The sequence below is a fragment of the Aythya ferina genome (genome assembly GCF_964211825.1).
Source record: "Aythya ferina genome assembly, chromosome: 2".
In the NCBI taxonomy this organism is placed as follows: Eukaryota; Metazoa; Chordata; class Aves; order Anseriformes; family Anatidae; genus Aythya; species Aythya ferina.
In genome coordinates, this window is record NC_140297.1 from 10,247,103 (window position 1) to 10,266,308 (window position 19,206).

The window sequence follows — 19,206 nt, forward strand, 5'->3', positions numbered from 1 at the left end:
CTGCCCGTAAAGAAACAGTGTGTCTAACAGTCAAATGATGTATCATATGGCACAGCCACTCTGAGTCCCAAAGCTGTCCATCTTCAGAGGCTGCAGCATTTCTTAGTGAAAAATCAGCCAACACACAGATTTCAAGGCAGATGGAATGCAGCTTCCAGGAGCTCAGCTTGCAGAAGACTAAGGGGCATATAACTGGTTCCTTTCCACAGCTGGATCACAGCTAATCTCTAGCCAAAATAAGTTTTGAAAGGGATCCATGGCAGATTCCATTTTGCTTTTAAACTTTTGTGTACTTTTTCCACAGCATCATCATTTTCAGCAAAATCTGTCCATCTGTTTCACAGCCCAAATCAGAAGGTGCTGATGTTTTCCTTTCCCATCAAAAGCACGAACACATGATGTATGAAAAATTCATAATAAGAATCAGCGGTGGTATGGCCAAAGTAAGAAAACAGAAGACGCCGTGGAAATCTCTCTGTGATACCCTGAAAAATGAGGAAGTGACAGTGGCCTGATGGCCTGTTATCATGAAAACTGAAAACAAGTCTCCTATGAAATGCATCCCTAGTAAGAATATTCACTTTTAAATAGGACTCCAAGAAACCAGTTAGCCTCATTTATAAAGGAATACATTTACTGCTGATAGGCTAAATAGCATTAGTATGAAAATACTACACCCAGGCTTCATTTACACCACTCCACATTAATGAGAATCAAGGAGAAAGAGTCCTCTGGTGGAGCAGGCAGGGGAGCAGTGTGCTCTCCGCAGGCTCTGGCACAAGTGCAATGCTTGCCCTTGGAAATGCAGAACTTTTTCCGACTGTGGCTCTGCTTCAGAATAACTCAGTTTGTTTTGAGGGATGCCAAGAGGTGTTCTGTTCACAAAGGGCTTTGGAAATCCTGGATGAAAGAAGGAACTATTAACTACTGTAGGAGTTATTTTAATGAAAAACAGGACAGCTATCCTAGGATATACTATATGGTTTTCTTGAGAGAACTCAAAAGTCCTTATGAATAATAAAGATTTTTTGCTTATGGAAAGACAATATTCCAAAAAAATGTTTCTATTATTTATACACTGAATTTGAGAGAAAGAATGAATCTCACTGACCTACAAAGGACATTTACGGGAGCACTATTTGTTCTGACTAGCTGCAATTATTGCTCTTTTTTTTCTCCTATTTCATCATAGGTCATGACTTCTTTGCTTTAACATTAGTATTTTAGTTGCCTCTATGTATCATAAATAGTTTTCCTTACTAATATACAGGAATTGTGAAGTCCTTAAGCCACAGAATGTCAAAAGTCATACAAGAGAAAAGCTTGTATGCTTTGTAAAGCTTCTGTACTCACTGTCTCTCTTCCCCTTCTTCCCTAAATATCTGCCACTGATAACTATCAGAAAAGGATGTTCAGCTAGACGAATCATTGGAGTGAGCTAATATTGCACTTCTTTATCATTTACCAGCCCAGAGCAGTAGGTTTTTAAGCCTATCCAGACCTGCTAGATGGTTAAAACAAATGATCGCTTCTGGATTCTTTCTTTCAGTTTGCAGAAATATGTCAGTAGACTTAATGCCTTAAAGGAGAGAGCAGGACCAACAGTAAAAATTCAAAAGAGCAGTTTGCTGCCACAGGGTAATAACAATATTTATTTCAGACAAAGCTTGGCTACAACTAGAAGATCTAGCTCTATGATAGGACTGCACATTCCAGCAGTTAAATACTTTTGTGTCTTCCAGGTATCTTCTGACAAACTTTTCAGCCTGCTTTGCCAATACGTGAAAAGATGTTGGGCTTTATTCTGCTTCCCATCTGTGCTAAGTAAGGAAGCAAAACAGAAACAAGTAATTTGCACAGCTCAAAGACTCTCTTTGGATACTCCCATTGCAGGTTAAGTTCACACTGTTCAATATTAGAAACATGGGATGCAACAGTGACAATTGAAGCAAATAGCCCAGGTCTCAATGGCCCTTCATCTTTAACTTGTAAACAAAGTGAATAGATACAGAGGTTAATGAAAATTATTACTGGGGTTGATAATGTCATTTTCACAATTCTGAATGTAGGAGTTACAAAGTAATTACTTGCACAGAAGCTATGCAATCTTAACTGGTGATGTATAAGATCAGTTCAGATGAAATGAATACACAGAATTCGATGTTACTGTACTTGGTCCTACTATAATAAATCCACTGATAAAAAATTGCTTCCTTCCAACACTGTGTCCTATAAAAATACACACAATCTGCAATGACTGACTTGTTGCCTACCCAACTCAAGGAAAGCAAGCTAAGCAATTCTGCAGCCTGGAGACAAATGATCCACTTTATTTTGATCTTAAGTTCCTTAAATCTCTTATTTATAGGAGTTGTAGCAAGTATTTCACAAATCTTCAAGAAAGTAAGCATCACTTGTACTGTACTTATTATGAGAGCTCAACCTAGAAGTACTGAACTTAAATCCATTAATCAGCATCACAGCAGAGCAGGTAAGGAGCCTGATCATCGATTATTCTCCATACATTCAACCCCAGATCAACAACTGTTTCACAAGTAGACACGGATACCTAAAGAACCTTACAGAACTGGAAAGAGCACATGGAAAATGTAAGATTCGTTATCCAAAGTACTGAACAATACAGCAAGCACCACCATAAAGAAAGTTCTGTCTTACTACCAATTATAAGGTGCATAATAACCACAGGATATTTTCTTCCATCTCAGGACTGGTGGCACTACTCTCAGGGTTCTTGGATTTTGTTTAAACCCAGTTTTCTGTGATTCAATGTCCTGCAGTGCAAAAGTCTTTTAAATCAATATGCATGCTCCACCTGCTGCTCACTCTTTATTGCACTGCTGAAGTTGCAGCATCTACACAGGGTGACGTTGAATGTTTTGAAAACTCTTATAAAAGGTTAGAAAGGCTCTCTTATATGAGGTTTCAGCTGGCTTCTGTCATTATGAAAGTCAGTATCTAGAGTTTCCTGTTACACTTCGTTAGCTCACCTTGTTCAAGAGGACATACAGTCAGCTAATCAGACATTTGCACAGATATATTTGTGAAATTATTAGGTGGAAAACTTAAAAGAGAAAACAGGTTGAAAAAAAATCTTAACAGTAGATAAAATAACAGCAGCAAAAATAAATAAAAAGAGTGTAACAGTTTTTTTTATAGAACTTTTTTTTTTTCTTTTAAAGAAAATGCTCCAAAATGACAAAAATGCTCCTGTTTGACAAAATGCAGAAAATCAATGCCATTTCCTTCTCAGCAACACCCACCCTCAGCAGCAACTTGCTCAGTAAAACAGCAGGGAGGTGAAAGGCTCCAAAATGGAAGGTTTTATTATAAAAATTGATGCTTTCAGTAGCTTAAGTGAAGAGTGACTAACACAAAAACACAGAAACTGGTACTGTATTTTGAAATTAATGAAACATTTTCAAATACGGAAGTTCCGGGCCTACTTTCTTTGTTACACAGAAAATTTGCTTATTGCAGTTTGATTGTTCCAACGGATCCATTACTACAGCATTTGAGAAAATTACAAAGATAGTCTATTTTTTTTTTATAATTTTCAGAGGAGACATAGAATGTTCTGAAAAATCCAAGTCAATCCACTCATCATCTCAACCTACTGCATGATTTATAAAATTGTTTTAAGGAAGATAATGGAAAATAATACCAGGTAACATGGAGTCACTGAAAAATAAAAGACACATTAGCAGGTTTATCTTATCCCTAGCTTAAAGAAAATTGATGAAGTATAAAGTAAAGGAAATATTAAGACTATAAAATATTTTCAAAGCTAAGAACTGAACTTGTTTCCAATGAGAAAAGTTCATAGAATCAGTTGTCAGGAAAGGCCCTGCACCATGACCTGTCAAACTAAAGTTCAAGATAAATCCAGGATGTATTCTAGCATGAGTTGCACAAAAAAAGTTTATGCCAAAATAGCACAGGAGGATTAGAAAAGGCCTAAGCACCTGCTATTCAACAAAGGTCAGAATTTGAGCACTGATTAGTTTATGCTGCTACACGGATAACTGATGAGTACCCAGAGGATTTCAGCAAAATAATTAAAATGTTGCAAGAGTACAGGCCAGGGCAAACTACAGCAAAGTTGTTTTGTATCTTTTTTCAGTGACCCTGGCACTGGGAATTTGAAATTGTTTCTCACGTTCTGTTCAGCCTATATAATACTGCATTAAAGCTGCACCAGAGCTGCTTATCCTTAAAGTACAACTTAATTCCTCTAAACACCTCTCCATAGGGCCTGAAACATGGCAGAATTTGAATATCACATTCAGTGAGGCACAAAGGACAAAATTCATGCAACTAAATGAAACAGCAGAGGTAATCAGCCTAGGACTCCCTAGCCATCGGAGACCAGAGCAATATGGTCAGAGAAATCTAGGATGTGATTCACTTCATCCTACAGTCGTCTAAAATTACACAGATGAATCACATCCTGAAAGTGCCTCTTTTCTGTTTATGGAGAGCCCCAGCAGACGCAGACCGTAGACAATGGCTGTGTGAGATGAAGGCCATCCCCACAAATTGAGCATACACCTTCAGTGCACCGAGTCAATCCCAGTAGTGGAGAAGCTTCAGGCAAAATGCAGCCTGGGGACTGCCTGTCGCTGAGTATGGACAGGGCCAGGAGGAGGTGAAGGTGGCAGGGTTTATGGTTCTGCAAATTTCCAGCCCCTTTAAAAACGTTTACTGCTGAGATGCACACCCATTGAGTGAATGTAAGCCACAGAGCTGCTGAGAGCAATTGATTTAACATCTCCATCTGTACAATACATGCTGGCATTACCAAAACTTGGGTCACCTGCCTTTGTACTCATTGAGGCAACTGGCGTAAGGAAAAAGATCTACATGTGTAAGGGGAGATGGTAGACTTGTGCATGTTTTTTCTGCGATAAGATGCTAGCCTAACAATAAGATGTGAATGCCATTTCTTCCTAAGGTTCAAAGGAGAAAAATTCATCACAAGGAACATCAGATGTGGTGAAGGGCAGAGCCCCAAAGAGAAGAAAACTGAAGAGCAGACCAAGAGAGGGGTGGGCAAGGCCTTTTGTAAGAAATACTGGAGAGGTACTCACATGTGTTGTTAAGGCACTACTCCCCAGAGAGAAAAACAGACTGGATTTTATTAAAATAAGCTACTACTTTTAGAATCTCTCTTTGCATGTTTATAACATTTTACATATTAAATTGTGTGCTGAAGGTATGTATTTAAGTTCAACCAGAACCATGTCAGTAATGCTTTACTATCAATATTTGGCCTTCAAATAATTTTTATAGCATAATGCAGGAAGGAAATCTGTTGGTTCCTAAAACAGACGAATGCAGTACTGAAGATGAAACAATCCAATTATTCTGAAAGATGTCAACAGAATAGGTAGTGACCAATTTTATCTAAAATCTTACTGAAACATGAAGTGGGATTTCTTATATACTAAGTGCTAAAGTTGAGCACTTAATTAGACTGTCAAATCTAGGAGGACCAGAAGCAGATTAAACTTTAGATACTTATACATAGAGATCAGACACTGCAGTGCAAAGGAAAGATTAGATGATCATAACTAATCTAAGTTTTAATTAAAATTTAAAAGCAGACAGGTTTCACATTGCCCACAAGGGAGAAAAGTCTGTGTTCCACCAAGATGGGTTCAAGTTTTTTTCCACATTTCTGAATTGAATTTGGTATCCAGCCTTTCTAATATTATTCTCTGCTTTAAAATAAATAAATAATTAAATAAATTTCCCATTTTGAAAAACTCACACTGAGGGCCACATTCCATTTGTATTTATTGGCTGGTTGAATTAGCTCACAGGTTAATAAGTTGGTACTAAATATTTTCCACTTCTGATGAACATATTCCTAAATTTTCCAAAATTTCAAATCAATATATCACTCTATGAACATCTCTGCCCTCTGCTCAAGCCTGAAAGTTCATTTTGATGTAAGGAAAGGGAAGAATGCATTATCACCTACATAGATGCAAACACAAGATAGTGCCCAATCTTGCAGAGATTTTCCACTGAAGACTGGGGGTAATGACAGAGATAAAACTCAAAACATATGATAATGTATTTTCCTTCCTATTTTGGGCTGATTGACTTATTCATTAGGATTTCATTAGATGGTAAGTTTAACCCTTCTTCCATTTATAAATTGTTTCCAATTCATTTCTTACTTCTGAAAATGTATTCATTATTCATATGTATTTTATGAAGTGTTTAGGTGAACAATTTTAAACATAATGATTTTCTTAATCTCTGTTTCTTTTCCCGTTGGGAGTGTTTGGCTTTAGTCACACAGAATTGACCTTAGCAAATATTTTAAGCACGTGATGATACCTCATTTAAGTTAGTATATGTAGGGTTTTTTTCTGGAATGAGGGTAAACACAATAGGCATATCAGGTTAGAAACTAATGAATGATGAACATCAAGTATTGTATGAAGTATCTAAGTGTTATTCTTTAAAAAGAAAAAGTCCAAAGCTTCAAAATGTTGCCTTTTTTAGAAGAGAGACCACAAATTCTTCCTACGTTTGGCTGACAGTAAAACAAAGGGCAGAAGTCACAAGTTTGGGAGACTTACAATGGATATGGGAAGGACCTCTTCTATTTGGGGCTGGCCAAAAAGGTCACCCAAAGAGGTTTTAAATCCCTATCCTTGGAGGAAAACCTTGGAGGTTTTCAAGACTCCTGTAGGACTTCTGATATAGTTGCCAGCTGTCCTGCTTTTAGCCAGTGACTGAACTAGTCAACCTCCAGAGGACCCTCAAACTAGCACTTGTGTGATTTAACGTTTAACTTGTTTAACTATTTAACATTAATTATTTGAATTACAGTTGTTAAACGTTTCACATAAGGATAACACCAGAGGAAATTATACAGTAACACACCCTAGTAATTTCTCACATGGTCTTTTTCACTATGCATAGATATGTAATACTAGATATTGGACATTTACCACAAAGGACTGACAGCTCCCAGCTGACAGCTCCCAACAAGGACCGATGTGGAATTTAAAGTCTGTGAAAAACACCCTGTCAAAAGATCTCACCTTGCAAATACAGCAATAAATGGAAGCAGCTACTTGAAGGAAGAGGAGAAAAACCTTTTGCAAAATCTATACTGGTCTCAGCTAAGGGATAGCTCAGCAATTACAAACCACCTAGAAATGCAGAGAAACTCAAAAAGTTGGGTAGTCAAGACATAAAAAGTTGGGGCCAGTTTCAAGTTGTGCAGTTGGGTTTGTACACAGGTGCCATCTGTCACTATGGGTGACCTTCATCTTATTCATTTAATGCCCTAGCTTAAACAGACTTTTGTTCATCAAGGTCATTTCTTAACATTCAAGTACAGCAAAGTTATTCCAATGGGTTACTGATCAGGCATTTACAACACAGGGAAAAAACAAAACAAAACAAAAAAAAATGATTAAGTAAAATGGAATGATTATGGAATTGAATTTGTGGTAAAGACAAACATATCTTTACCATTTTTAGATATTTTTATATTTTTAACACTTCACTTGCACCATCAATTACATGAAGCAGTGTTGTGCTGTCTACAAGGGTAAGTGACTCTCTCAGGGGCCAGACCCAGGACACTCTCAGATCTCTTGCTGGTTGCCAGCTGGCCTATCCCTCCACCCAAAAGCCTTTTTAGTCAACTGCTTTTAAATTACAAAAAAGGGTTTGTCAGTACCATGGGTTTCCACTCATGAGTCTGATATGATTCTCCCAGCTCAGTTCTACCTTATTCCAGTTTCCCACATGCCATCCCCTGTCGGACTTTGCCCCCCTACAGTTTCCTGCTCTGCTTGTGGCTCCTCTCCATGTGTCCCAGATAACCTTTTCGGTGTGTCAGCTGGGTAAAACACAGGCTGGGGATGATGAAATACAATATACCCCCAAAAAATGTATTGGCTGTAACATATGTATATGACAGCCAGCTGCTTCTAAACAAATGGGTAACAGCACACAAATGGTATTTATTACACATAAGAACTTCAAGCTTGGTCCAATAATGTTGAAGCTGGGAACAGGTGAAAAAATACTAGAAGAGGAAAAAATACTATAAAGATGGACAGAGAGTCCTTCCACCTCTGACAGAATTTTTTTTTAACAAAATTAAAAAGAGTAGTGAATATGAAGGAGCATTTAAAGAAAACACAGCTTTCTAGGATCAAACAGTCAGCAGTTGTTCAGGCGGGAATTTGACTTCTTCACCAGAGCAAGTGGAGATACAGAAGCTAAAAGGAACAAAAAGATGTGTTTCTAAAAAATTAAGGAGTCAACATTGTGAGTCAGAGGTTCTGCATTGTTGGGAAACCTGTAGGTAAAATAAGGGAAAGAAAATCTATTATCTAACCATGCTAAAGGAATGTGAAAAATAGTGCATTAAAAATAAATTAATTGATTAATTAATCAATTAACAAAACACCCAACAACAAAAACAAAACCAGGGCAGGGAAGTAGTTTTATAACGGTATGTTTGAAATATGGCAAGTTAACCAGAAGAACTGTCAAAGAATTCCTAAATGACTGAAGAGAGTTTAGTTAAGCATGCAATGTGGGTCTGTGCAATGCTTAATTAGAAACCAGACAGCAGACAGCAACAGGAATCAAAGACTCAAAATGAGGTGAAAGTCTGTTATACAATTTTAAGGCTGTGCAAGGCTTCAAAAGAGAAACTGAGCAATGGACAAGTGTTGGAGGGAAAGTATGACTTTATTATTGTGAGCTGCACTGTATAACCAGGACCATACACATATGTACAAGCAAAACAAAACAGGAGAAATGTGTGAAATACAGTAAGTATGTGCTAAGAATCGGCAGGAAAGATAACAGAAGTAGATTAAAAAAAGAGACTTAATATCACCCAGTCTTTGCAGAAAACTGCTACATTTGTTAGATCCATTCTGCAAAAGCCATAAGATAAAGAATAAAAATATCCAAAGTGAAAAAAGTATATATATATATATATATATATATGCATTCTGTATAGCAAAGTGAAAAAAAAATCTTTTGTGGGAATTTGTACTGATGGCTAAAACAAGCCAAAGTTTAAATCATATGATGGTGTAAAAGGGGGACCTGATCTACCTACTAAAGTTTTATATGAGTAAGTTTAAAAAGCAAAACAATTTTGAAAAGGTAAACCTAAATGTTTCAGAATTTAGAACATATTTTAAAGCTAAAAATGTTAAACACTGGGTGTCATTAAGAGTTGATAACAATAGAACGTTAGGCCATGTAGACAGGGATGAAAGCTGTAGATAAAAAAGAAATGCAGTGAATTTAGAAATAGATGAGGAAAATAAATTCCTTAATATTAAACATATAAAGCAAGGAAGAAATCACCAGTAGTGGCACAATGATAAAAATCAGACTTACATTGAATGTGTAAATGTGCTATATAGAATTATAGATGAACCAAAATTGCATAATTAGTTTGGATATCCTAGATTGTTATTCACAATTTCCAAAAGTAGTATTATTAGAGAATAAAGCACCTAAAGAAGTAATCTCATGCTTCAACTGGTATTAGCTGACATTCCAAGTGTGGGAACAACTGATAAGAACTGCAATTTGATTACTGTGTTTTTAACGGTGTTTTTAAAACATCATGTACCTATACCACTTCAAGCCCAGTGCATTCATAGGTCCTCTGGAAGGTATTATTTTTTTAAAAAGAATGATCTAAGAGAATAAGAATGAAGATCAGAGTCGCATATGACATCGTTAATAGGGCAGCATGTTAATGAATAACCTGAATACAAAGACTTTCTGCTGTTGAGCTGTTGTTCAGTCCAATGTTGAGAACAAGGCCATCCAAAAGAAGCCTGTTGAGCTTGCTTAGTGAATTCCAGCAGGAACAAGAAAAGACATCTTTGGTTTCTTCCACAGAAGGAGGAAACACAGATGGATTCCAAATTTCAAAGATCAGAAATAGAACAAACTGTATAAGAGGCAATACAGAGAGCTTCATGGAAAAGACCAAGCATTAATTCAGAGGTTAAAATCCAAGAGGTGCTGCAGAGATCTTCAAAACAAAGAAGGCAAGACAGGAATTGATTGACAGTCTTTGATATTTGCATTATATTATCACTAATTTCTATGTTTCCTTCAGAAGAAAAGCTGTAAAGTTATCTGGGCCACAAAGAATTCTGATCCCAGTCAGCAATTGTCACTGCTGGTTGACAGAAACATGACACAAAGGAGACATGGAGACCTTTTCTCCTTTCTACAAAACATATTAGTTAATGTGCTATTTTATCAAAAAACATAAGTCAAAGCTCTGATTGATCATAATTTTAAACAATATATATATAATGCTATAGATATGACATACATATCTTCCAAAGAGGAATATTCAAACGATGCAAAATCAAAAAATGTTGTATATTAAATTTATATACATGTAAATGTTGTATATGTTGTAAATTAAATTTATGTATATATAAAGTTTTCTTCTGTATTTTCTAATATCTTTGCTGGAATACATAGGATCTGTTTTGCTCATATAATCAATTTCTGTAATGCCAGCACATTCTTCATAAAGACCAAATTCCTGAGAAGAACATATTTCACAAATGTGTTATATGGTAAAGAGCAAGTCAATGCCATTTCAGATTATGTCAGGTGAGCGGAGCAGCTATTCAGGGAACCAAATGGAAGTTGTCTGCATTTTCAGTTCTGTGCCATGCAAAACACATGAACTAAACCAGGCATTCACAAAAGGTTTTCAAAATGTCTACTTTTTGCTGCTTAGAAATTCATTCTAAATTTTTGGAAGTTCTACTTACATTTTTGAAGACCTAAAAAATATCAGTGGTGCTTTAGCACTTAAAGGCAGGAATTCTTTGCTACTTTTTCAGTGTTATTATCCACTGAGCCAAAAAGTTAAGGCAGTGTGACAGCGATACCAGGAGAAGGTAAATACATCCAGTCCCAGCACCGTTCCTCCAGTGTAGCATGTCATGGGGGTTTATGCTTCAATTCCTGGCTTCAGCAACCACTTAGGAGAAGAATTTGCTAAGTATAATGATGTCTGGAGCAAGCTGATGCCCAGGAAATTTGATGTAAACACACTGTTCTATTCAAGTAAAGCCCCTAAGGCCAACAGAAGAGTTTGCATTCCTTTACATCAATATTTGAACCTAAAGAAAAAAATGTTTTCTCCTACCTCTTTCAGCTTTCTATATACCTCCACAATGTAGGTAATACCTCCATAATGTAAATAATCACCTTGCAAATAAGTACAAGAATTGCATTATACCCTTTAAGTTTATTTCAAAACTGAACATTACAAATTCACTTTCAAGTCCGTCACCTTTGTTGCAGTAACAAATTATACTTTTTTTTCTAATTTTCCCTGAAAAATAGTCCCAACTGAAATATTTAGCAACCATTTTGTAATTCACAAGCTTCATATGACAAGCCACATTCATTTCAATTTTCAAGTTAACTGATCATACATCATTTCAGTTTTCAAAATGAATTTGCTATAAGAGTATAAAATTACTTCTAGCAAAGTTATATTAATTACCTTACATTTAACTGGCTAAAAAACTTAGCACAAATACTTTTTACTCTCCACCAAGAGCTTCCTGGGTTACAAAGAAGACAAACAAGAGGAAAAAAGTGGTACTTTTTTCAAATGTTCAGTAAATCTATTGTCTACTTCCACAGCCCACAAGCCTCTTTTTGGTTCTTGTATTAGCACTGTTGATAGTCAAATAACTCAAGCAGGACTCATTTCCAAGTAGTGTGAAAGAAATTGTTTTCCTTGCAAGTAAAGTTGGGAACAAGGTGTTAAAGCAAAAAAAGTAAGTAGTGACAAGCATGCTCGGGAACATTTAGTAATGGCTCCAGCTTAGACAAGCAAATGAAAGCATTAATGTGATTGTTTTTTCAAATAGTCATGCTTGCATGGCTCCTGCAGTAAAGGGATAGCATTGGTAATTTGAATCATAGATTCTAAATTTAATTAAAATCTAAGTGAAAGAGAAGACATAAACTGAAAGACTGATTTTTAGTGTAACATGCTTTGTTTCTAATGGACAGTGTCCTGTAGATTTGTGCTAGAAACGGTGTCCACAGGACATACAAAGAACACAAAAAGAGGACTTCTGGCTCAGAAGAACCATATATCGCCAAGCATATAACACTGAGAGGGTGTATCATGTGAAATGCTTCTGTATGCTTGAACTTTCCTTACATTCTTCCCCTAAACAGGCACAGGGACCCCTCCCAGAGGCAGAATCCTAAGATAGACACTTGTCATGTCCCTGAGCAAATACCTGACCCTGAGCTCTTTAAGGTGTCTTTAAGGCAGTGTGTCTTCAAGGCTCCATCTCTGAACTCTTTATTCTACCAATGTAATGTGCTATGGCAGTTGCACTTTCACATAGTTAGTCCCATGTTATTAGCTAGTCTCCTGAATCACTGGTTAGAAACCATTCTGTGAAACAAATATAATTCCCTCTTGGAACAAGCAAGTTGAACAATACTAATATCCTCTTTTATTATTGCTTTTGCTGAGATTTCAAGTACTATTTATGCACTGACACTTGAGTTATAATGTACCATGATTAGACCTCCTATCGCATTCCATTGCTTCTAGTCGTATAGATCAACCATTAGAATGAAATGAAATGTTTCCACAGTCTTGCTAAGAATCTTAGTAATTTGATCACTTTGCTTTCATAGTAGCATTGTTGGGACAAGAAGAACACAAAACATTTTATAACATATTTAATCCATTTCAGTAAAAAGATATGTTGTATATTTAAACTCAAGCAGGAAAGTATATGGATGATTTATCATTCCAGGTGTATTCCAAGCAGTATCATTTCCCAGATTGGACAAGGAGGATGCAAAAGACCAACCACAGTGATAAGTATTTCCAGTTCCTTCAGGCACTACTCAATCACACCTCTGTGCTGGTAATTCTTTCAATTCCCTTTTCTAATGTTTTAGTCCTATCTAAACAGCATTCTTTTGATTGTTCTGTTTATCAGACAATGAGAAATGTTTCAGTTCCTCATATATTATAAACTATAGCACCACTGATTGCAAAAAGTGATTCATCATGATGTTTCAGCAACTGTAAGAGAGGCTTTTCCCATATAGATACATTTATAAAAATTGTATATTTAGAAACTCTTATTCTTGAGGAGTATTTTGAAAAAAAAAATGACAGAATCAAGGACAGTATGAATGAAAATGCTGTGAACAAGGATATTTGAATAGATAACAGATAATTCCTTCATAGGAATATTCCAAGGATTATATTCTAAGGAATTAATTTCTATCATCAATCTACTAGTAGATAGTTTGGACACATTACACTCAATGTGTAATGAAGACATAAAAACTATATCATTATGAAACCTGAATTCAATCTTAGTCAAAGTCCTTTATTAAAGAGATTATCATCAAGTGTGTCACTCATCTGAGTTTCTGTCATATGGTTCCTTATTGTAGTAAACATTCTGAGATAGCAGAATCACAAACGGTATTTGCTATTCCCATCACGTTGTCTATTGTATTATAGCATCTGACCACATAATCTTCCATTTGGACTTTGATCCAAATATGGGAAACATTTAGAAGTGATGTGCAAATATGAAAATATGAGGATGTAAATTCTATGAGATTTTTGATCTTTTTTTTTAACTCTAGGGAAATAGATGCCAGCAGACCATTGTTACGAAAAAAAAAAAAAAAAAAAAGAGAGAGAGAGTAATGTTGCAAGAAGTCATTATGAAGGAAACAACAAACCAAACAAAATATAATGTAAGGAACATTAAAAAAATAAAAATAAACTAGAAAACCACTTAGTTATCTCCAAAGTATCTGGTACAGTTAAGTAAATATGACTAATAAAGCCAGAAAATGTCTGATGTAGACATTGTTAAAAGATTTACTTGTCTTGGGACCTACAATATAAGCCTTCCAAAAGAAATGTGTCCCACTCTTCACAAAAAGGAGAGAACAGATGCTGTACTTATCTCTTTCAGGGAAGTTGGGCATCACTAAGTGGAGCTAGGCAGTGCAAATAAGACTTCAGAAAAAAATGAAGCCCTTCCTGGAGGCTAGCTGAAACACTGAAATGGGTTTGACATCTTGCTCATCTATGCTGCAGACATGGTCATGATGTTTTGCACACTATTTGCAGGGGAACACCTGCAAGTGTTCCTGTGTGCAAGTGACCATCACGGCCAGTGTATATTTCCTAAGGGCTGAATGTATTACATCTGATAGTACCAGAAAACAGCAGAGTCTTCCCTGAGCAACTGATGTCAGTAATCCATTAATGCGATAGCCTGTATTGATTCTGCTCCTTCCATATTTCTGCCCTCACTAAACACTTCAGAATTTGCCAAGGATACTGAGAATTAAAAAAAAAAAAAAGTGATTTTATCACGTCAATCACTTTGAACAAGGACATTCTACTATCTTTTACAGATGTATTTAAGATTCTCATCATTAGGATACCCACAGGCCACAAAAAGAGCCTGCAAAAGTTTTATATCAGTTCAAAGCATATATGTATTTGTGTATGCACCTCTAAATGGCATGAGTGAGGAAAGATAAAAGCAAAACTGTCATTCTCTACCACAATTTCAATCTGTGTATTCATTGTCATTCTCTTTCTATTATATATATATGAGACAAGTCCAAATTTCAACACCTCAGTTTCCTTAAACAGGTTTTATTAATCAGATAAGCACAAAGTAGCAGGGGCCACCTCAGTTCGGTTGAACTATCCAAAATCTTATGGTAGGCAAGGAGACGGAGGCACGTGAGCATTATTTGAAATGGCCTGGGGTATCCCATTGGCCTATACATGCCCTCAAGAAGGGTGTGGGAGTCCTGCAGGTTTTTCCTCAGCTCTGACATCCCTGTGGAGGAAGCTTTACATGTGACTTATCAACAATATTCAGGCAATGTAAATGAGCGCTGACATCGGTTTAGCTGTCTGAGATAAGTTTGTAATCCCTTCTTCACCATATTCAGACAGAGATTTTCCAGCCATACCATATTGCCCTGACAAAATAGTATTTTCATAAATTTGCTTAAGTCATCCTTTAGACAAATAGATGTGAAATGCCTCAAGTACTATATACATATAACTGTTAATCAGCCAGGAGATACTACAATCAAGTTTCATCAAAAGTTTTTTTTTTTATTTGGATGGGCTACTGAACAGGAAATAAATCCCTGGAAAATTTTTGGATCACCTAACCCAGTGTTTTCCAAACTGGAAGTCCAATCCCAAGTATAGTCATGAACTTCTGAGAAATCCACTTTTTTCTCATAATCACACTTGCATTATATTAATAAAATATGACTAGTTTGTAAATGAGATCGTAACTGGAATCTGTTTAGGAACAAACACCCACACAGATGATGCAAGTGCAAAATTAACCATTCCAACAATGCTTTAGGAATAATTTAGATTAAAATGATTTCATGGTTCTGCAGCTGTCTCCAACAGAGGTGTATTACATGTATTAGTACCTAAAATGTTTGTTGACCTTATCATCTTTCACTTTATCCAAGTTTTGATTTGCTAGTTCAAGTTAATGCCATTCAGAGGGTAGAACATCCTTTTCATCTTTGGAAAGAGCAAAGAGATAAACCTTGGAAAGCTGAACAAAAATTAAAAGGAACACAATAAATGCAGCTTGTAGTGAAATCAGAGAAGCTGGATGCATCTCAATTTATCAGAAAGTTCAGAACTTTTTCTAGCTAACTATTGTGTTTTCTACATATGCACCCTGAAATATGCTGTGGTGCAAAAATATACACAGAAAATTATTTTTCTTTCCTGCTGATTTATTTATATGACACCGGCATTCACGGATGCCAACATTTTATTGTATACAGAGTGTCAGTCACAGATACGCACTGTGCAAGGAGGAAGCACCTCTCCTGAAATTGCTTTGCCAAGCCCTCGTTGCAGATTCAGTGAGTCAGAAAGCTTTTTACTTTCATAAAGTCTGCACCACCGGGCCTGGAACACACTGCGCTCGACAGCTTCTGAAGACATCCCCACAGAGGGAGCACAAAATAATTGTAACCCCCAGTGCAACTAACTCTCAGTCCTGGGTTTTCACTATACCTCTGTGTGAGAGCTTCTCCAGGATGATCCTTAGGCGCTGAAGAACAGGGGGTGAAATGTCGTATTTGTATATGTCTATTACTGGCACTTGCTGACATCTCCCAAATATTCCATCTGCAGGAGAGAGAAAAAGAAAAGGAAAAACATACATTTCATTTTCTGAGAGTAAGAAATGTGTGATGAGATGCGCATTTCCAATGTATCCTAATTATATACTCAAGGGACCTTTTAAAAGACACTTTAAAAAGTTATCAAAGGACTACTGAAGTCATGAGGCAGGGTATTTTCTATCAAAATAAATAAATACTGGAAAGAATATTATTTGGGGGAAGAGTCTACTGTATAAGTTATGACTGCAGTTTTCTTTATAAAGTTATTTCAGACTTCTGCCTCCCAAATCTTTTGATGTAAGACTTCTTTACTGCCAATTCAGTAGGAAAAAATTGGTGTTCAGAGCCTACTATGTTGCAGATGAAAAGCACAGCATCCAGAAATATAAATATTAATTTGCAGAAACTATGAGGATTTGCTGAAACATTTTTAATGCAAGAGCTGTGTGTTAGGCATTGGTAAATGAGAACTGAATCCATAATGGCTAGCAAAGGCTCATTTCAAGAAGTACCCTCTAATGAATGCAATAAAAGAAAGCTGCTCACAGAACAATGAGATATTAATGTGGCCTAATTTATTTAGCTCCGTTCCATTTGTCTAAAATGACAGACTCTTCTCATCAATGTCTTTTCAAATCACACCTTCTAATTTATTTAGCTTCTTATTAGTCTTTATTTAGAGAATTGTTCATTTTGAGACAAGCTTCCTGTGTATGTGTGGGAGGAACAGAGAGTTCAAACATTCAAATTACCTTTCTCTCTTTCACACAAAAGACTAATTCAGAGCCTAGGTGCTTCACATGCAATCTGACCATCTGCAATCCTAGGCCTCTGAGAAAGAAAGTGGGTTCATTTATTGTTCAAAACAGTTCAGTTCCATACAGTGATCCAAAGGAAGCAATTTAAATGCAACAAGTTTAATTAGCAAAATATTCTGCTGCAGTACTAGTTTTAACATAGTAATTACTTCTGCTCTGATATTACATCCATGCTCAAAGAGGAGAGCTACATCAGATTAGCAGAAAATAACGGTAAGTATTAATTTGCAAATGTCCATTACTTTCTCTGCTACTTCACAGAGCTAAAAGACTACAAATGGAAACTACAGACACAGCTGTTCACTAAACACAAATAATGGCATAAAAGAAAATAAACCAATCCAGGATGCAGAAAAAAAAAAAAAAAAATAGGCATTATTAGCCTTCACTGTTAAATACAAATACCCCATTGAAATTAGCCAACTTCTGCTTTCTTCACCTTTCCAATCCTCCAGCCAACAGTTACAACAGCTAAATTAAGTTAATCCAAATTAAAAAATTTACTTCTCAGTCTATTTTTTTTAATGGGAAACTAGGTTTAGAAACCACATGTACAGAACTGTTTTATTTTTCTGCCATATGATGTATAAAGCAGCTTAACAGCAGATTAAAATATTATGGGTGGAATATTCACCTCTGCTTAAGAACCTGTTGCTGTTGGAAATGAGCAAAGTATATAAATATCAGTCACTCATAAGTGGGTGGATAATGGGAATAAATAAGGTCTTGATTCAAAAAAGAACAGAACATTTCAGTTTAAGGACAGGACTGTTCTTAAAGAACCATGATTTGAAATACCACCATTACTGGATATAAACAATTAGGACAATAAGCACTTAATATTATTTGATTTTTTAAAAAATAATATACATTAAACATAATTATAAATTTATTTCTCAGTCCAGAGAAGCATTCATTCTTAAACATAGACTAAAAATGTTCATATTAGTACCATTTAAAAACATTTTAATGGATATAAAAGCTAATTCATCCACAAAATCGAAGAGGCCAAAAACCAGTTTTCAGAAACCTTTTGCCCACTGCTGTTGAATACAACAAAAAGTATTTAAATTCTAAAATTAACAATTATCATATGAGCTTGGGCAACCCAAACACCATAGGGCTTCTTAGGAAGAAACTGTAAATTATTTTGGCTGTTGTACTTGAAATATGGGCACAACGAGTTTTAAAGAGCTGCAATCCTAAACAACGCTCTGCTCTGCTATCTGTAGCACCAGGGTTGAGGAAGCGAAATATGCCCCATGGAGCGGTTGGTAAATACCATCCGTAAAATAGGAGGGTCTTTACAGTGGGGATTACAGTTGGACTGGAGTTGTGTAAACATTGGATTTCATAGTTCAGTGCAGTAAAAAATAAAATAATAAAATAAAATAAAATAAAATAAAAACAGTAATCTTCCTAGGTTGTTCTGTTAGATTTTTATTTGATTGCAAGGCTTCTGTGCCAAGATTTAAAGACTAAATAATTAATCTGAGGTTGAACATTCAATTTTCAGGGTACCTCTCCATTAAACCTGCTAAAAGTTACATAGATTACAGGGGGAGGGGGGGAAGCAAGCAAGAGAATTTTTTTTAAATATATTATTATTATTATTATTAATAATAATAATAATAATAATAAGTAAATGCTTCGCCTTCTTTCTTTCCAAGAACACTGTTTGACAGATTTGGCCCAAAGTCATAAATGGCATTGGTCCAGCACAAACCTTTTTTTAATAGAATAACAGAATCACGGAATATCCCAAGCTGGAGGGGACCCGCAAGGATCATCAAGTCCAACTCCTGGCTCCACAAAAGGTAACTAAAAATCAGCCCCTATGTCTGAGAGAGGTGTCCAGGTGCTTCTTGAACTCCAGCAGGCTCTGTGCTGTAACCACTGCCCTGGGCAGCCTGTCCCAGTGCCAGATCACCTCTGGGTGCAGACCCTTTCCCTAACCCCCATCCTGACCCTCCCCTGTCCCAGCTCCATGACGTTCCCTCGGGTCCTGTCGCTGTCCCCAGAGAGCAGAGCTCAGAGCCTGCACCTCCGCTCCCCTCGTGAGGGAGCTGCAGGCCGCCATGAGCCCTCAGTCTGCTTTGCCCTGGGCTGAACAAACCAA

General features: G+C 36.3%; 1 protein-coding gene across 3 annotated transcripts in view; it reads right to left on the reverse strand.

The window, feature by feature from the left end:
* The window catches only part of PTPRN2 (protein tyrosine phosphatase receptor type N2), a 649,793-nt gene that overhangs the window by 471,010 nt on the left and 159,577 nt on the right, over positions 1–19,206 (reverse strand). For all 3 annotated transcript variants that reach the window (XM_084509497.1, XM_084509495.1, XM_084509496.1), the window contains exon 3: positions 16,160–16,273. In XM_084509497.1, the coding sequence (XP_084365623.1) occupies positions 16,160–16,273 (114 nt within the window). The remainder of the gene's footprint in view (positions 1–16,159; positions 16,274–19,206) is intronic.